At 42.9% G+C, this 20094-nt stretch overlaps 1 protein-coding gene and 1 long non-coding RNA gene across 2 annotated transcripts in view; one reads left to right on the forward strand and one right to left on the reverse strand.

The window, feature by feature from the left end:
• LOC137384275 (uncharacterized) overlaps positions 1 to 3721 on the forward strand; it is a 117154-nt gene extending 113433 nt beyond the window's left edge. Inside the window, exon 5 of the long non-coding RNA XR_010977556.1 lies at positions 3546 to 3721. This is a non-coding gene — a long non-coding RNA (uncharacterized lncRNA). The remainder of the gene's footprint in view (positions 1 to 3545) is intronic.
• Positions 1 to 20094, reverse strand: part of usp43a (ubiquitin specific peptidase 43a) — a 485387-nt gene that overhangs the window by 80183 nt on the left and 385110 nt on the right. The window contains exon 7 of the mRNA XM_068058066.1: positions 3559 to 3706. Within this exon, the coding sequence (XP_067914167.1) occupies positions 3559 to 3706 (148 nt within the window). The remainder of the gene's footprint in view (positions 1 to 3558; positions 3707 to 20094) is intronic.

Raw genomic sequence — 20094 nt, forward strand, 5'->3', positions numbered from 1 at the left:
GGCCGGCAGCTCTTGGAGGCTGGGTCCCCAGTATCTTTGCCTCTGGAACAACGGAGAATCCTGCCCGGAGGGTACAGAAAGGCCGAGGCGGGGTTCCCCCTACCTTTTTAACCCGGCGCCAGCAGCCCCACTGCCTTCACAATATCCAACCAGTGCGTGCATGCACATCACCCTTATATTGGATGTTTGGAACCCATTTTGCACATGTAAATCGAGTGTGGCACCTGTCAATTTATCTCTGAGGGTGACACTGCATGCCTGCTCTCTTGCCACCCATTCCAGTAGTGCTCGTCAGTGCTGCACAGCCAGCACCCGCTCACACTGCAGGCTGCAGCTTGGCCCTCAGGGCCCAGAGCTACTCAAGGTTAGCCACCATGGCCATCCAAAGTGTGCTTAATGGAACTGTACACCTGAAAAGTTATATCCACTGGGAACACACTTCATAGGAGCAGTAGGACTGGCAGACGAGGATGCGACATTTTTGGTTCGGTGTTGAAAGATGAGAAAGCCTAATTGCCTCATACCACCTTCGAGATTGAGGAAGCATGAAAGTGGATGGTGGCTTCCGACAACCTCTGTGCAGGTTGTAAGAAATCTCTCGAACTCGACCTGATACACAACCTATATTTCTGCAAATTTCTCCTATCCTATAATCTTCAATTATAAAAACAAGGCAAATCTGGGAATTCTACTTTCTATGCTACTGAAAATGCAACAGCAAATTTGCTCAAGAAATCTAAGAGTAGTTACTCATGTTCCTATGTTACATTTTCCCAACACCGATCATATGTCCTACTCAGCAGTGTTCACAATGCAATAAAATCACTTAAGGTCCTTCATGTTTTAAATAAAACTTCAGGTTTTTTTGTCTAAATACTTCAAACTTCAGTGGCACAACTCAGAATTGGGAGGCAGCTCTCTCTGCCTATCATCAACCTGCAATGAGATTCTTGCAAGCAGAGAGTGCTTCCAAAAAAAACAGAATTTAATTCATTGCCATTAGTATAAGCATTGTTATAAACTTTCTTTGTTGCAATAAAAAGTAATTTCTCTAATTTGTTTCATCTCACTCTTCAAAGCTAATGTACATAAAATAACCTTGTATGGTCTTAGAGACTTTGTGCGCTCCTGACGGAAGAAACTACTTCTGCTTCCCTGCAGCAATACATTTGTCACAGCCTTCCTAGAATGACCACAGAAACAGCCTTTCAGTTCTGCCAGTATAACTTTACCCAATGTGCAACGGCAAATCACACACTCATCAGAGAACAACAAAAATACTGTGATAAAGCACCCTTCACATGCACTGGTATACCTTCAACGGCAAGGCTTTCTTCTTTCTTTTTCCTTTCTTCCTTTTTTTTTCCTGATAGGTTTTCTCTCCTGTGGGTGTGGTTCCTCAGATGCCAGGCACCCTCCGGCACCTGCCCAAATGGTGAGCTTAGACAATGAGTCCCAACAGGCTAATCAATCGTTGGTCAACACAGTAGAGTTTAGTCCTACGCTCATCCGCTATCCACACAAGACAGGTTGCATATCAATCAGGAGCCGGCATCGTGGTTGACTATCCCCCTTAAGCCCTTTAAAGATGTCAATTCCGCCTCCAAGAACTGCTGGCCAATCACAGGGCCAGCAGCTCAGCAGCATTGGTAGCACCACCGGGAGCGTTGGCCACTGCAGAGGCCTTGGGCCCAAGCCCAGCGCTGGAACACCAAACGCCAGGTGGGTGACGGGGGTTGTGGATGTGAAGTCCAGGTGGGGGAGAGGTGTCCATGGAGCTGGAGGTTTTGCTGGTGGGGGTTCTCCATGGGCCACAGATTGCCCCTTCCCCAAGTCCGCAGGGAGTGCACCTTTTTTTAGAAGGCACCTCCCTGTGTGGCAGAGACACTCCTGCTTCTGGAGGAGGCCCTGAAGTGGCTGTTAATCAGCCACTTAAGGGCCTCAATTGGCTTCTGAACAGGAAGGCCGTCGTTGGCCTATCCCACCCTCGGCAAAATCACTTGGTGATGGGATAGTGGCGGCCCTCCACCCCCTCGTTGCGATTCTTTGGACCTCCCCACCCCGCCTCCAACACCGCCTCAGGAGGGCACATAAAATCCAGTCCAGTATCTGCAGTTTCTTCGAAACTTGTTAACTATGGGCTGAATTTTATCAGCATTCCACAGTGGCGTGTGTTGAAGTCGGTGGCCTTCCGACACGGAAGCACCGCCGCAGAGCCCCCGCGATATTATGCTTATTTAAATGGAGGGGGCAGAGCAACTGCCCAATGCATCCCCAGCAACAGCGTCTGGCGCCACTGCACAGGTACTATTTTCAAAGGGCTTCAAGCCCTTCAGGTTTGGGCCCTTTCCCAACCCCAACAATGGTATTTTTATTGTCTGATCTGATGGAAATGTATTTTAGTCCCAGCACGAACCTTCTCCCAACCTCACATTTGCCCTTCAACTCCTTCCTACCATCCCTACAGCCAATGAATATTGTTTTTCCCGCTCCCCCCGCCCTGATAATTTTAATCCTCCCCCATTCCCACCAGTGTCTCGCCTCGGAACTCCATACGGAGTTCCGAAGGCATGCAAGTTGCGGCTGGCAGCCATAAAATCGCCGTGGGACAGTCACCGGGAGTTGGTAAGGCAATTTGCATTCTGTTTTAATTAATTTATATATGAAAATGAAGGCCCCGCCGCCTAGCGGTGGGGGGGGGGGGGGGGTTGCTGCACTGAGGCCTCGCCGCCGCCGGTAATATGCGGCGGGGCCTTCTTGGCATCGTGGGTTTTGGCGGGTCGCTCCTGCAAGCATTTTACAGGCCTCCCCGTCACGATCCACGACATCGAGGAGCTGGTAAAATCCAGCCCTATATGTTTCGCTGTGTCCAACTGTCCTGCGGCAGATGTTTGAAAACTGAATGCTAAAAATGGGTGAAAATATCAGTGCCTACTGACCAGACCACACTGTGTATAGGTATTGCAGTGTGCAAATGCACTGCAACATGAAAGAACATCTCACCTTCATCTCTGCCAGGAGATGGATGTGGAGACAAAATATTGAACAGATACATTGCATTGAGTAGTGAAACTCCTCATTATCTGTCATTAATGTGCCCACATTTTCAGGGAACCTTTCCTATTTTATCAGCTTTAAAAGCAGCTTTCCTCAGTTTGTATCAAAAATAATAACCTTTTGACAATTTTTTTGTTGATTTAATTTTTTAAAGATCAATGTTTATATAGAAAAAATGACAAAAAGCATCCTATTTTCTTTAAAGATGTCTGAAATCTAACTGATAGAAATTAAGCCTGTTTGCTCTGGGCTTTAAGTTTGACAGCTAGCTTAATGAATGGATAAAAATAGTACATCCCTCTCAATGTAGCATGTCAGGGTCTTTCTCCAGGAAAAGTTCTAGAACTCGAAGGATTCATAAGTTAAATACAGAGGGGATGAAATTCCTGTCATTGTTAATTTTAGCAGATATGTAGGTGAAAATTCAAGATGATTAAACCCCACTTTTTACTCTTGAACACTTTTTGACTGAAGGATTTCTCTTCCAGACTCAGTAGTTACCTGACAGCTTGCTGCCCTGTTCCTGCTGAGTTGCAGATGAGAAGAAGGACTTTGCCAGTTGTACCATGTTGAACGAGCTCGACTGGAGTTTGTTCAAAGCTATCGGAAGCAGCCTTGTAAGAAGATGCAGTCATGTTCTGGTAACGTCCTGTATTGTAATGAGACAAACAATTTAAGGTTCTTGGTGTAAACATCAGATTTCATTTCATTTACCAAAAAATGAAAATAAAACAAAATTGCAGAGATCAGTGAATCACCAAATTTACTTTGCTTAAAACAGTATAATATTGTTTGAAAAACAGCTTAGGCTTTTTTAACAATATAAATATGGATGAGGAAGGCATAGAAGAATAAGAGGCGACTTGATTGAAACATATAAGATCCTGAGGGGTCTTGACAGGGTGGATGTGGAAAGGATGTTTCCTCTTGTGGGAGAATCTAGAACTAGGGGTCACTGTTTAAAAATAAGGGGTCACCCATTTAAGACAGAGATGAGGAGAAATTTTTTCTCTCAGAGGGTCGTGAGTCTTTGGAATTCTCTTCCTCAAAAGGCAGTGGAAGCAGAGTCTTTGAATATTTTTAAGGCAGAGGTAGATAGATTCTTGATAAGCAAGGGGGTGAAAGGTTATCGGAGGGTAGGTGGAAATATGGAGTAATCAGTTCAGCCATGAAATTTTTTTCCCCCAAAATATACTTTATTCATAAAAATCTGTAAAAAAAAAATACATTACAAAACAGTTCAAAAACAGCACCAAGTTGACATTCCAAAAAGTGCAAAGGAAATCAGTTTTCTTCTATACAGGAGTTACCTCACAACCCATCCATTCCATTTTGTATGCCATGTACATTTTACAGCAAACCCATATTTGGTGTATACAGCCCGAGGGGTTTCCCACGGGTCCAGCCCCTCAGTTCACTATGGCAGGAGGACCTTACACAGTGGCCTTTCCCCATTGAGTCTTTGCAGCGGCTGCCCCAAGCTTTAGTGCGTCCCTCAGCATGTAGTCCTGGACCTTGGAATGTGCCAGTCTGCAACATTTGGTCGTGGACAACTCTTTGCGCTGGAAGGCCAGCAAGTTTCGGGCACACCAAAAAGCGTCTTTCACCGAATTGATGGTCCTCCAGCAGCAATTGATGTTTATCTCGGCGTGCGTCCAGCCATGAACTTATTGAATGGCGGAGCAGGCTCGAAGGGCCGAGTGGCCTACTCCTGCTCCTAATTCGTATGTTCGTATGTTTACGTATACTGTTACAGTCATGTGAGGAGGAGTCGAATGGCTTCCCTCTTTTCCCTCTCCTTGTATGACCACAACAGGTTTAATTCTTTCTTAAAGTGGATGCACTGGCCAATTCAGTAGGTGTTTGATTATTTACTTTCTATGATCATAACAAGAACCAATTGGACAGGTTTTCTTGAGTAAACAAAGAAAAAGGTTAACTTTATTGTATCTAAACCAACCAAATAAAATAATAAATAACGCACCAACTTTCACTCTCATGCACACTCTAGAGGTTTACACACACACAAATAGGTTACAAATGGGGAAAGGTAGATTGGTTGAGTTAGAGTCCATAGACAAAAGGGGTATACAGTCTGTGGGGTTGGTGATTCGGCTGGCTTCTAGCTGAATTTGGTGGTCCCGAGGCTTTTAGTTTGAAGAGGTAGATGACTGGTTCCGTTAGTCTCTTGGAGACAGCGATGCGGATGATTTCCTCGGATGATTTCCTCCAATGGGGTTTCTGATTGTAGTATGCAATGGTGGTCAGTCAACAAGCAGGATTTGAAAGCTTTCAAGATGGAATGAAGAGAGAGAGACCCCCACTTGGGTCTGCACGTGCCAGAGTCCAGTTGCTTCTCCTCTCTCTGCTGCAGAAAGACAAGCTTAAAACCACAGGTGGGGAGGGGCTAGTCACATGACAGTCACTCAGTCAAACATAGCAGTTAGCAGTAGTTCTCTCTTGCCAAAAGAAAACAGGTAGTCCCTTCCTAGGTCTTCGTTCTTGCTGGGATATGAACAGACATTTCGTCACCCTCCTCAAGAGCATTGCCATGTAGGATACAGTGTTGCAAATTAGGTAGCCATCTTAAGCTGCCAGTAAAGTCATCCTTTTAGCTGGACTTTTTAAAAATGTCTTTTTAAAAAATTTATAAATTCAGATCTCCAGTCGTAGATTAAAGAAAATCGTCATTCAACAAAACACATTGCTGTAACAATGCAAACATATTAATTAAGAACAGGAGTTGTCCATTTGGCCCCTCAAGCCTGCTCTGCAATTTGATAAGATTATAACTGATCTGAATGTGGCCTCAAGTCCACTTTCTTGTCCGGCCCCCCATAAAACTTGACTCCGTTGTCTATCAAGAATCTATCTGACTCAGACTTGAATATATTCAATGATCCAGCCTCCACTGCTCTCTGAGGAAGCGAATTCCACAGATTAATTCTCAGAAAAAAAAATTTCTCCTCACCTCCATCTTAAATGGGAGACTCCTTGTTTTTAAACTGTTTTAGTCTCGCCCAAAAGTGGAAACATCCTTCCAGCATCCACCCTGTCAAGTCCCCTCAGGATCCTATATGTTTCAATAAGATTATCTCTCATTCTTCTAAACTCCAACGGATACAGACCCAACCTGCTCAGTCTTTTCACATAATGTGACCCCTTCATCCCAGAAATCAGGACTCAGTCGAGTGGACCTGCTCTGAACTGCTTCTAATGCAATTTTATCCTTTCTTAAGAAAGGAGCTCAAAACTGTGCACAATACTCCAGATATGTAGAGATGGCAGGCTGTGACCAATGGGGTACTGCATGGATCAATGCTTGGGCCCCAGCTGTTCACAATCTATATCAACGATTTGGATGTGGGGACCAATTGTAATATTTCCAGGTTTGTGGATGACACAAAACTTGATGGGAATGTGAGTCGTGGGAAGGATGCAAAAAGGCTTCAATGGGATTTGGAGAGGCTGAGTGAGTGGGCAAGAACATGGCAGATGGAATATAATGTGGACAAGTGTGAGGTTATCCAAATTTGGTAGGAGGAACGGAGGTGGAGTATTTCTTAAATGGTGAGAGATTGGAAAGTGTTGATGTCCAAAGGGACCTGGGTGTCCTTATTCATAAGTCACTGAAAGCTAACATGCAGGTGCAGCAAGCAATTAGGAAGGCAAATGGTATATTAGCCTTTATTGCAAGATGATTTGAGTACAGGAACAAATAAGTCTTGCTTCAATTGTATAGAGTATTGGTGAGGCCGTACCTGGAATGTTGTGTGCAGTTCTGGTCCACTTGCCATAGAGGAAGTGCAATGGAGGTTCACCAGACTGATTCCTGGGATGGTCGAATTGTCCTATCAGGAGAGACTGTGGAGACTGGGCCTGTATTCTCTGGAGTTTAGAAGAGTGGGAGGTGATCTCATAGAAACTTACAACATTTTTAAAGGGCTAGACAGGGTAGATGCAGAAAGGATGTTTCCCCTGGCTGTGGGGTCTAGAACCAGGGGACACAATCTCAGAATAAGGGCAAGCCATTTAGGACTGAGGTGAGCAGGAACTTCTTAACTCAGGGGGTGGTGAAGTTTTGGAATTCTCTGTCTCAGAGAGTGATGGAAGCTCAGTCACTGAGTAGATTCAAGACAGAGATCGATAGACTTCTAGTTGCTAATGACATTAAGGGATATGGGGATAGTGTGGGAATATGGCGTTGAGGTAGACAATCAGCCATGATCTAGAATGGCGGAGCAAGCTCGAACACCTGAATGGCCTACTCCTGCTCCTATGTCCTTATGTGGTTTCACTAAGGCCCTCAACAGCTGTAGCAAAACTTCTCTACTTTTATATTCCATTACCCTTGCAATAAATGACAACATTCCATTTGCCTTCCTAATCACTTGCTGTACCTGCATACTAACGTTTTGTGATTCATGTAGCAGGTCACCCAGATCCCTCTGTACTGTAGAGTTGTGCAGTCTCTCTCTATTTAAATAATATTCTGATTTCTATTCATCCTGCCAAAGTGGACAAGTTCACATTTTCCAACATTGTACTCCATTTGTCAATTTTTTGCCCAGTCACTTAACCTATCTATATCCCTTTGTAGACTCTTTATGTCTTTGACCACTTAGATTCCTACCTATCTTTATGTCATCTGCAAATTTAGCTACTATGCATTTGGTTCCTTCATCCAAGTCATTTACGTAGATTGTAAATAGTTGAGGCCCCAGCACTGATTCCTGTGGCACTCCACTAGTCACATTCTGCCAACCAGCAAATGATCCATTTATCCCTACTTTCTGCTTCCTGTTAACTAATCAATCCTATATCCAAGTTACCCCCGACACCATTAACTCTTATCCTGTGTAGTAACATTTGATGTGGCACCTTATTGTATGCCTTTTGGAAATCCAAGTACACCACATCTACAGGCTCCCCTTTATCCACCTTGCTTGTTACTTCCTCAAAGAACTCTAATAAATAAGTCAAACACAATTTCCCTTTCACAAAATCATGTTGGCTCTGTCTGATCGCATTTTGATTTTCTAAATGTCCTACTCTAACCTCCTTAATAATGGATTCTAGCATTTTCCCTATGACAGATGTTAGGTTAACTGGCCTATAGTTTCCTGCTTTCTGTCTCCCTCCTTTCTTGAATACAGATGTAACATTAGCTATTTTCCAATCTGCTGGAACCTTTCTAGAATCTAAGGAATTTTGGAAGTCCACAACTAATACATCTACTATCTCTGCAGTCACTTCTTTTAAGACCCTAGGATGCAAGTTATCAGGTCCTGGGGACTTGTCAGCCTTTACTTCTAATAGTTTTCCCAGTTCCTTTTCCCTGGTGATTGTGATTGTTTAAGTTCCTCCCTCCCTTTTACCTGTTGCTTCTCAGGTATCTTTCAGATGTTCTTTGTGTCTTCTACAGTGAAGACCGACACATGTCTGTTCAATGCTTCTGCCATTTCCTTGTTACCCATTATTAATTCTCAAGACTCACTCTCTCGAGGAACAATGATCACTTGAGTTACTCTTTTCCTTTTAAACACTTGCAGAAACTCTTACTATCTGTTTTTATACTTCTAGCTAGCTTTCTCATACTCTAATTTTTCTCATTTCATTTGGTGATTCTTTGCTCGTTTTTAAAATCTGTCCAATCTTCTGGTCTATTACTAATTTTCGCAGAATTGTACACGTTTTCTTTCAATTTGATACTATCTTTAACTTCCTGAGTGAGCAGGTGCAGTCTGCTCAGACAGTCTTTCTTTCCCACTGGAATGTATCTTTGTTGCGTGTTATGAAATAGCTCCTTAAATGTCTGCCACTGCTTCTCTACTGTCCTATCTTTAAACCTAATTTCCCAGTTTCACCTTGACCAACTCTGTCTTCATACCCTTGTAATTGCCTTTATTTAAGCTTAAAACACTAGTCCGAGACCCACACTTCTCACCATCAAACTGAATGTGAAATTCTATCAAGTTGTGATTACTGTTGCCTAGAGGCTCCTTTACCATGAGGTCATTAATTAATCCTGTCTCATTGTACATTACCAGGTCTAGAAGGCCTACTCCCTGGTTGGCACTAGAATGTACTGCTCTAAGAAACTGTCCTGAATACACTCTACGAACTCATCTTCCAGGTTACCTTTGCCAATCTGATTCGTCCAATCTATATGTAGATTAAAATCACTCATGATATTGTAGTACCTTTCTTAGAAGTTCCTATTATTTCTTCCTGCATTCTCTCTCCTACAGTGTAGCGACTGTCAGGGGATCTATAAACTACTGCCACATGTGACTTCTTTCCTTCTCTATTTCTTATCTCTACCCAAACTGATTCGACATCTTGATCTTTTGAACTAAGGTCATCCCTCAACACTGTACTAATGTCATCCTTAATTAACAGAGCTACCCCACCACCTTTTCCCCACTTCCTGTCCTTCTGAAATGTCAAATACCCTTGAATATTCAGGTCCCAGCCATGGTCACCTTGTAACCACGGCCAGAATATTATCGGGGAAACGGGGGTCTCGACCCCTGGCAAAAGCGACACCGAGAAACCCATGTTCCCTCTTCTGTGGGAGGCCCACTGAATCAAGTGCTACTTAGGCACTTAACTGGATAGCAGCAGGCCTTCCACAGGATCAAGAACCATGGTGACGGAAGTCCCGCCCTGTGGGAGCTGCCGGCCAATCAGAGACCAGCAGATCTTCAACTGAGCAGCGCCACAGCTGAGGACCCATCCGAGGCCTAGGAATGGCGCTGGACACAGGCCACAGGTAGGTCAGGGCAGGAGGTGGCTCACGATGTGGGGGTCGCGGGGGTGACGGGTTGGGGGGGGGGGGGGTGGTCAGTAGCAAGGGCAGGGGGTTGGCTCTCATCGGGCCCCCCACTCCCAATGCCGGGTTCCTCGTTCAGGCACTAAGTGCCTTTTCATAAGGGACATCCCCATTGAGCTGGCAAGCAACCAGCACGGCTTTTCTTGCCGTGCTTCCCGTGCAGCGACAGGCCTGCTCACTGCCTGGCTAATTGCAGCAGCGGTAGGGTGAGGCCCTCAACTGGGCATTAACTGCCCACTTAAGGGCCTCAACGGGCAGCAGGGCAGGAAGGCCATTTACCTGATTATATGCTCTCCCCGCCTCCAAACCTGTAGTGGGGGAGAGCATAAAATGCCCCCCTATGGGCTGAAATTGGCAGCGGGTGAAAACAATGGCGGTCCGCCCACGCGGGCTGCATGACACGGAGCCACCGCGATGTTCAGTGCAGCTGTTCATTTAAATGACATGGAGGGGGCGGGCTGTTCGTCCACGGCAATGGCGTCAGCTGCCTGTGCGCAGGCGCTGATGCCATTTATAAAGGGCTTCGAGCCCTAGCTTTCAATTTAAATACATAAAGGAAAATTTAATTCAAAAATTTAAATTCATTTATTCTGCCTCTCTCCCAGCCCCCCATTAACAATTAAATTAATTTCTCGCCCTCTCCCCCCAAAAACATTTCCCTTGCCCACCTGACCTTCCCCCCAACCCCACCAAAGTACATAACTTTTACACTAAAACCCTTATGACCATCAGGGATATTAGTTTGACCCTGCTCCTCCGCTGCACTGAGAAACCTACCTGCTCCCCTGTCCCCACCAGTGTTATTCCTCGGTTCCCCAGATGAGGATCCAAAGGCCCGGGAATGCCAGCCACCGGCACAAATATTGGACCAGGACAGACAGTGAGGACGTAAAGGTACTTAATGCACTGACTTAAATTTATTTACATATGGTAATGGCAGTCCAGTCGCTGCCACCAGCAATATCGGACTGGGCCCTGACGGCATCGGGGTGCATGATGGCCCTCTCCCGGAGGCATTTTCCGGCACCACCCACCCCCACCCGATGTGAAGGGATCTGTAAAATTCAGCCCTTTGTCTCTGTAATGGTTATCAGGTCAAACATATTTATTTCTATCTCTACTAACAATTCATCTGTTTTGTTACGAATGCTGCACACATTCAAATACAGAGCCTTCAGTTCTGTCTTTTTCCAATTTTTGCAAACTTTGGCCTTATCTGCTGGTCCACTCTTAAGTTTGTACGCTCTGTCCCTTCCTGCCACACACTTCTTTTCATTACCCGTATCGCAACACTGCACTATTGCCTTGTCCTTTCCCTTTAATCTACCACATCTCCTCTCGCCTGACCCCTCCACCCCACTATTTAGTTTAAAGCCCTCTCTACTTCTCTAGTTATATGACTTGCCAGAACACTGGTCCCAGCATGGTTCAGCAGAAGACCGGCAATTCGGCCCATCTTAATTCTCTACCCACAAAGACCCGACATTGTCCACATTGAATTTCCTCTTCTATCATTTTGTGCAGAAGTCCATTCCATGTGTTGAACACTGTTCGTGTGAAGGACTTCCTGATATCAACCTTAAAATTTACATTGTTACCAGCTTGAACCTTCTTCTCATGTGCGACTCAGCAGGAAAAGGCCACGAGCTGTTAGGTAACTCGTGACTCTGGGAGCGAAATACTCCCAACATATAATTTAAAATAATATTTCCGATTACACTTCACTCCACCATTTACTATCATACATCTCCATTAGTGCTGCTCCTGTAATTGTAAGATTCTCATCTTGTGACTTGGATTCAACCCCGGACAGTGCACAATGTTTCCAAACGTTGGTACGTGGGAAAAATTTAGAGACAATAATCTGGGACAAAATTAATTGACATTTGATAAAATATGGGCTAATAAACAAAAGTCAGCACAAATTTGTTAAAGATTAATCGTGTTTGATCAACTCGATCGCGAACAGAGAGGGTTGATGAGAATAAGGCGGTTGATGTGTATTCGGACTTTCAAAGGAGTTTGACAAAGTACCACATAATAGTTTTATTAGCAAAATTAAAGCCCATGGCATTGAAGGGACGGTGACAGCATGGATACAAAAGTAGCTATGAGACAGAAAGCAGAAAGTAGTGGTGAACGATTGTTTATCCGACCGGAAGGAAGCATACAGCGGTGTTCCTCAAGGGTCAGCACTTAGGACGAAGACTCTTTTTGATATATATGAATGACCTGGAATTGGACAGACAAGGCATAATTTCAAAGTTTGCAGATGATACAAAACTTGGAAATAAAGTAAACAATGAGAAGGATAGTAACAGACGTCAGGATGACAAAAATAGACTAGTGAAACAGGTAGACCCATGGCAGATGAAATTTAATTCATAGAAATGTAAAGCAATACATTGTGACAGGAAGAATCAGGAAAGGCAATATGATCGAAATGATACAGGAACAGAGAGACCGGGGGGTGTATGTATACAGATCTTTGAAGATAGCTGGACAAGTTGAGAAAGCTGTAAAAACAGCATTTGGGATCCTTGTCATTCATTAAGAAACGCAGAGTACAAAAGCTAAACTGTTATAAATCAATGGTTCAGCTTCAGTTGAAGTATTGTGTTCAATTCTGGGTACCACGATTTTGGAAGGATGTCAAGGCCTTGGAGAAGGTGCAGAAAAGGAGATTTACTACAAGGGTACCAGGGTTGAGGGACTTCAGTTATGTGGAGAGACTGGAGAAGCTGGGTTGTTCTCCTTAAAGCAGAGAAGGTTAAGAGGAGGTTTGATAGAGATGTTCAAAATCATGAATGGTTTTGGTCAAATAAGGAGAAACTGTTTGCAGTGGCAGAAGGGTTGGTAACCAGAGGACCTAGGACACAGAGCAAGAGGACAGAGAATAGCAAGTTGTTGGAATTATTGGCTGAAAGAGGGGTGGAAGCAGATTCAATGGTAACATTTAAAATAGAATTAGATCAATATTTGAGCAGGATAGTGAGATTAATTGGATAGGATAAATTGGATAGCTCCGGCAAAGGATCAGCACAACCATGAAGGGCTGAATAGCCTCCTTCTGTCTGTATCATTCTATGGTTCTATAAGATGTCTCCTGACCAGGCTGAAAAACTCAAGTTTCTACAACCTTTCCTGATAACTCAGATACCTTTTAATAGGGATAAGCTTCATGACTCTTCTCTACATTACCTCGATCAACATCACCTTTGTTTCTCAGTAATCAGAAAAGGACACAGTACACTCAGGTATGGTTTGACTAGGATGTGGGACAGTTTGATTATTGCATCCTCTCCCTTCTATTTTACTGTATTCTATTGGCTTTGTTGATTGCTGCTTTGCATTGGTTGGACATATTAAGGCTCCTAAGTCGCTTTCAACTTCATCCTTCGCTATTTCAACTCCATTCATGTGTATCATCCACTTTTCCTTCTTATGTGTAGCATTTTACAATTATTTGCATTAAAATTCGTCTGACATTCAATCCACTCAAATTTCTTGTTTCACTCATTCTGTAGTTTTTGGGCTGCTCCCTTTGATTTCATTGCTGCTCCTAGATTGGTATTATTTGAAAATCTGACCAATTACATTGCTAGCATTTCTTTAAAAAGCCACGTTGTTTACAGCGCTTTCAAACTGCCAATACTGTAATTTTTGGTATTGACTTTCAACTAACCATGCTCTACACCAAAATGTGGATAAGGTAAGTACCAACTTAGGTAATCTCATGATAGCTGCAGGCACAATAAATGCAACCACCTACAGTACCTGGACTTTGCAATGGCGCTCGGGAGCTTGTAAAAGTTGTGACTGGCATCACACATCAATTATAGCACAATCCTTGATCTCACATTTTGGCTGCCTCTCATATAAAGAATTGAACTAAAGGTTTTTTCTCAAAGGCTCATAACATCCTGAGTGTCCTTTTCAAATAGAATCAATTATCTCCAGTGCTGTTGCCCACAGACTTTTCTTTTAAAAAGTGACCTCAAGACTTCTGATTCCTTATCCATCTAATTTCCATCAATCAGAAGGAAGGCACTGCTTTTAAATCCAGGTCCAGGCTTCTGCAGGACAAGGCCCCTCAGACTGTCCTGTGGCTGCTTCCTAGTCAAATCATAACTTTCAAATGTTTACAATTAGCTTAATTTCTTATAGCTTTTTGATGACTGATAATTCCATGTGGCTGGCACCATTCAATCAGAAAACAAATAGAATCATTCAATTGTTACAGTAATGAAGGAGGCCATTCAGCTCGTCGAGTCCATGCCAGCTCTCTGCAAGACCAATCCAGCTGGTCCCACTCCCCTGCCCTTTCCCCAAAGCCCTGCAAATTTTTTCCCTTCAAGTACTTTCCTAGTACTTTTTTGAAAGCCACAATTGAATCTGCCTCCATGACCCTTTCACCCAACACACAGGATTGACATCCGGTGTTCATACTTTTGAATGAAGTCGCAATTTGAAGGCGCACAAATTTCAAAAATGGTAGAGTCACACATTAACAAATTTGGGACTTGAATAATTGAGTAAATTTCTGCAATTATCATCCATTTGCAGGGCATACTCTGCTAACTCCTCTCCTTGGTCAACCTTTTGGAAACCTGTGTAGCTGATTGTACATTTCAGTGCAGTGAAAAAAAGATCAAAAATGTAAGGTATTTAAAATGCTGCCCAAATAAATCTGGGTGTTTTGAAATTATAAAAAGCAGGTGCTAAAAGAATGCTTATGCAAGAATGTTGGACTGTTTACTTTCTAGAATGTGCAGGTTTATGTGAAACTAAAAGTTAGGACAAAATATTGAAACAGACAATTGGCTGACCTTAAAATTGCTCCAACATCTTTGGCATCTAGCCCTAAACTACATTTTAAAAAGTATGGTCTACAGAAATGCATTCTACTATATCTGATATAATTCCCTGAAGAGTACAGTTCTGGCTTACATGCATTTGCTGTACCTTTAGAACACTTTATTGCAGAATATAGAACAATACTATGTAAATACTGCAGGCTTTATCTTTGTTTCTGACTTTGTATATATGAGCACACATAAAATGAATGCCTTTATTCTTGGTGCTAAAGACAGCCACTGTTAAAAATAAAATGGCAGTCAAGCAGATCTTTACACTGATCTCATTCCCTCACTCATCCGCAATCACACCCGATCTCATTCCCAGTTCACTTTTATAAATCTATTTGCTTCTACGTATAATGTGAAAACAGTGATGAAAATCAAAGAGAAATGGCAATCCCAGTGGAGTGGCTGTTGGTTTTTTGTTTGGCACATTTATGCACAAAACAGAAAACATTTTTCTTTTGATCAAAGGATATAAACTTAGGATACAAAAAATGTAAGTTCACCCTCAATGATTTCTAAAATAATCAGTATTTAAGGGTCTCCAGTGGAGTCTTGTTAGCAATCCAGTAAGTAAATACAGCAGATCTCTTGCACTGTACCATTTTCCCACATTATAATAGTCAGCCTGTTTTCCTCACTTCAAATATTCAACCTAAAAAGACTCTAAGGAACAAAAATGAATAGTAAAGGTGAGTGTCACTACACAACATTCACTGGACATACTCCCATTTAGTCTACAATTCTGTGGGCATAATGCAGCTATTTTTATTGAAGAAAGAAGCTGTATGAAAAACTAGCTCACTTCCACCCTAAGAATATATAGAGTTAAAAACCACAATAAATGCTGCCAACAGAAAGTAATGGAATGACGCATCAGATACATCGCCATCAGAGAGAGCAAAGATGGGTTAATGATTCGGGTTGAGACACTTCTTCGGAATAATTCGAATGAAGGGGAATGGGGGGGATAGATTTTCAACTTTACATTGTGAGCAAATCTGGTATTGTGGATTGGCTGCCTAAAAACCAGCCAATAAATCAATTGCATTGATTTGCCAGCAATTTGCAAAATCAACCCCAAGGTCTCTAACCAGAACGGTATATAAACTTGATAACAATTGATAACGGACCCGACCGAAATGCATTTCCAGAATTTTCTAAGCAACATTATCTGAAGTCAGAAAGAACTACTTCAGCTGAGAGCCACTGGGGTCGAGGTTAAGCATCCGTATATCTGTACGCAAAGAGAGTTGCTGTGTCAGACCATCACTGTGGCTGTGATATCATCTCTGAGAAGCTGTTCCCTCTAAAAAAGAAAATTACACCAATGGTATTTCCAATGTTGCATCAACATGATCTGGCCCCACGATGATCAACTCAGGTCAATGTGGAAAGAAAAATAAACAGGGTTTGGACACTATTAAGTAATATTACCTAATTTCCCACACTATCCTGTAGCCCTGTGTAATTAATTTTGGAGAAAATGGCTATCGTTTTTCAAGTTCAATTTCTTGCCCTGAAGAGTTTTTTTTTTACTACAGATATTTCAGAATTTATGTGAACCTCTTTATTAAACAAAAAGGAATGATGTTCACACTTTGTATTTTTTTTAAAAACCAGTCTGCTGGACTCCTAAACAAAGAGCAGCCAGATCACATTCCTCACTCTATTGCCAGTCCTTATTAATCCTTTGAGAACAACATCAATATCTCTGCACTAAAGTGAAAAAAACAGGTTTTCTGATTAGAGGTTTTACCCTTGGTGTACATAACTGTGCTGGTTCTGAACATTTATTTGATTTTATTCCTGCACTCACTTTAAAAAAAAATTCCCTTGCTGATCAAATGTCCCCACAACAGAGACCAACATTGTGGTCACAAGTCAGGCTGCTTGTCTGCTTCCAGGCCCCTTTCACTGGGTGCTAAGATGTGCAAATTCTCTGATGCCTCCCACAGTGGCACATCCAAGATTGGAATTTTGCCATTTGAGGAGCTATTTGGGTCCAAGTTTCATGCCACAGTACATGCTGCATCAGCTTAGTTGAGCCAGACTAGTGGTAAGAACAATACAATATACCTGGATATCCTTCATTCCGGAAGAGAAAACAAAATCAGCCAGGTTTCTTACTCCTGATTGTCTTCGAGCAGGAGATGTTGGACAAGAGATACATGTTGGATGAGGGCAATTAGACTGTACTTGAATATTCCTTTGGTAGAATAGTTTGCTGGACTCACAGGCAAAGATTTTGACTTTGTTATTAAATGGGCAGCGCAGTTTTATATTTATTTCCATTGGTGATTTGCTATCACCCAATTTCCACTATTGCATTAAGTTAACATATACCCCATAAGAACATAAGAAATAGGAGCAGCAGCAGGCCATTCGGCCCCTCAAGCCTGCCCCACCATACAATAAGATCATGGTTGATCTGCCCCAGACCTCAACTCCAGCTACTCATAGCCCTCAACTCCCCGATATTTAAAAAATCTATCTACCTCCTCTTTAACGTAAGAATAATGGTCACTTGGGGAAGGCATCAGACAGTTGCTTACAAAAATGACTGAAAAATAAGGGGATCTTAAAAACATCAACGAACATAGCTGGAGATGGTTGGTGGCAGACAGTATTTTTATGAAATTACCTGACTAATATGACACTTACATTAAATCAGTCACTACACTATATGTATGAATGGAATATAAATAAAGGATGGTATCTCATTATTGAGGAAGGAATTAATATCTAAAAACAGAAATCCCTCACAAATGTATCAGGGCCAATTTGTTAATCACAAAACATCTTCATTCCATGAATGAAAATTAGAATGACAAGGTTTTTTAGTTTTCATTTTTTTGTAAGAAAAAATAATTGTATCTATCTTTTAGAATAAATGATATAAATCTTATCATATTTGGATAGAATGAAAAATGTGATTACTTTCCAATCACAAAGCCGTCACATCACACTCTGAATTTAATCACCTGAAGTTCAACACGCTGCCTTCTACTAAATAATAGTATTAAAAAAAATGGCAGTGTCCCTGATTTTGTTCACTGATGTGCAGGCTTGCCTATGCATGCATTAAGCATGTGGTTATGATTTTTTTTGGGAACAGTCATCAAATGAAGGTTACGAAGATTGATTTAAGCTGCATGAAAGTTGAGCTTCCAGTTATGCAAGATATTGCCATTTTAACTTTTTATTTCATGGAGCGGTAGGATCTACGTTACACAACAACTTGTATTATTATTTTCATAGGATGTGAATGACACTGGCTAAGCAAACATTTGCTGCCCATCTCAAACTGCTCTCGAGAAGGTGGTGATTTCTTCAACTGTACAGTCCATCTGGTGTAGATACACCCACAGTGCTGTTAGGGAGGATTTTGACCCAGTGATAATGAACGGTGATATAGTTCCAGGTCAGGATCATTTGTGGCTTGGAAGGGAACTTGCAGGCGGTGGCGTTCCCGTGCATCTGCTGCCCTTGTCCTTCTGGGTGGGAGAGGTTGCGGGTTTGGAAGGTGCTGTTGAAGAAGCCTTGTTGAGTTGCTGCTTGGTCCTGGATGGTGTTGAGCTTCTTGAGAGTTGTTGGAGCCGGACTCATCCAGGCAAGTGGACAGTATTCCATCACACTCCTGACTTGCACCTTGGAGATTGTGGACAGGCTGTGGAGAGTCAGGAGGTGAGTTACTTGCCGCAGTATTCTCAGCCTTTGACCTGCTCTTGTATGCACAGCATTTATGTGACTGGTCCAGTTAAGTTTCTGGTCAATGGCAACCCCCAGGATGGTGGGGGATTCAGTGATGTTAATGCCATTAAATGTCAAGGGAGATGGTTAGATTCTCTCTTTTTTGAGATGTTCATTGCCTGGCACTTGTGTGGCATGAATGTTACTTGCCACTTATTAGCCCAAGTCTGAATGTTGTCAATGTCTACTGCATGTGGACACGGACTGCTTCAGTATCTGTGAATGATATTAATGCTGTGCAATCAACAGTGAACATCAACACTTCTGACTGTATGATGGAGGCAAGGTCATTGATCAAGCAACTGAAGATGGTTGGGACTCGGACACTACCCTGAGGTACTCCGACAGCGATGTCCTCAGGGTATGATGTTTGGCCTCCAACAAGCACGATCATCTTCCTTTGTGCTAGGTATATGACTCCAACCAGTGGAGAGTTTTCCCGATTCCTACTGACTCCAGTTTTGCTAGGGCTCCTTGATGCCACACTTGGTCAAATGCTGCCTTGAAGTTGAGGGCAGTCACCCTAGCCTCATCTCTGGAACTCAACTCGTTTGTCCAATGTTATGACCAAGGATGTGATCAGGCTGGAGCTGAGTGGCCCTGGAAGAACTCATTGGTGAGCAGGTTATTGCTGTGTGATACTTGATAGCACTGTCAACGACAACTTCCATCACTTTACTGATGATCGAGAGTAGACTGATGGTGCAGTAATTGGCCAGATTGGATTTTTCCATCTTTTTGTGGACAGGACATACCTGGCAATTTTCCACATTGTCTGGTAAATGGCAATGATGTTGCTGTACCGGAATAGCTTGGCAAGGGGTGCAACTAGTTCTGGAGCAAAGTCTTCAGTACTACTCCTGGGATGTTGTCAGGGCCCATAGGCTTTGCTCTATCCAGTGCCTTCAGCCATTTCTTGATATCATATGGAGTGAATCAAATTGGCTGAAGACTGGCATCTGTGATGCTGAGGACCTCAAGAGGAGGCAGAGATTGATCATCCACTCAACACTTTTGGCTGAAGATTGCTGCAAATGTTTCAGCCTTGGCTTTTGCACTAACATGCTGAGCTCCTCCATCATTGAGGATGGGGATGTACCTGCAGCCTCCTCCTCCCATAAGTTGTTTAATTGTCTGCCACCATTCATGACGGATATTGCAGGGCTGCAGAACTAAGATCTGTTGGTTATGGGATGCTGCTTCTGCTGATTAGCATGCATGTAGTCCTGTGCTGTAGTTTCAGGTTGGTACCTCATTTTTAGGTATGCCTGGTGCTGTTCCTGGCATGCCCTCCTGCAGTCTTCATTGAACTAGGGTTGATCCCCCAGCTTGATGGCAATGGTCAAGTGGGGGATATGCCGGGCCATGAGGTTACAGATTGTGGTTGAATACAATTCTGCTGCTGGTCATGGCCCACAGTGTCTCATGGATGCCCAGTTTTGAGCTGCTAGATCTGTTCTGAGTCTATCCCATTTAGCACGATGGTAGTGCCACACATGATGGATGGCATCCTCAGTGTGAAGATGGGACTTTGTCTCCTCAAGGACTGTACGGTGGTCACTCCTACCAATACTGTCATGGACAGGC

This window comes from Heterodontus francisci, chromosome 26 (genome assembly GCF_036365525.1).
Source record: "Heterodontus francisci isolate sHetFra1 chromosome 26, sHetFra1.hap1, whole genome shotgun sequence".
NCBI classification, from domain to species: Eukaryota; Metazoa; Chordata; class Chondrichthyes; order Heterodontiformes; family Heterodontidae; genus Heterodontus; species Heterodontus francisci.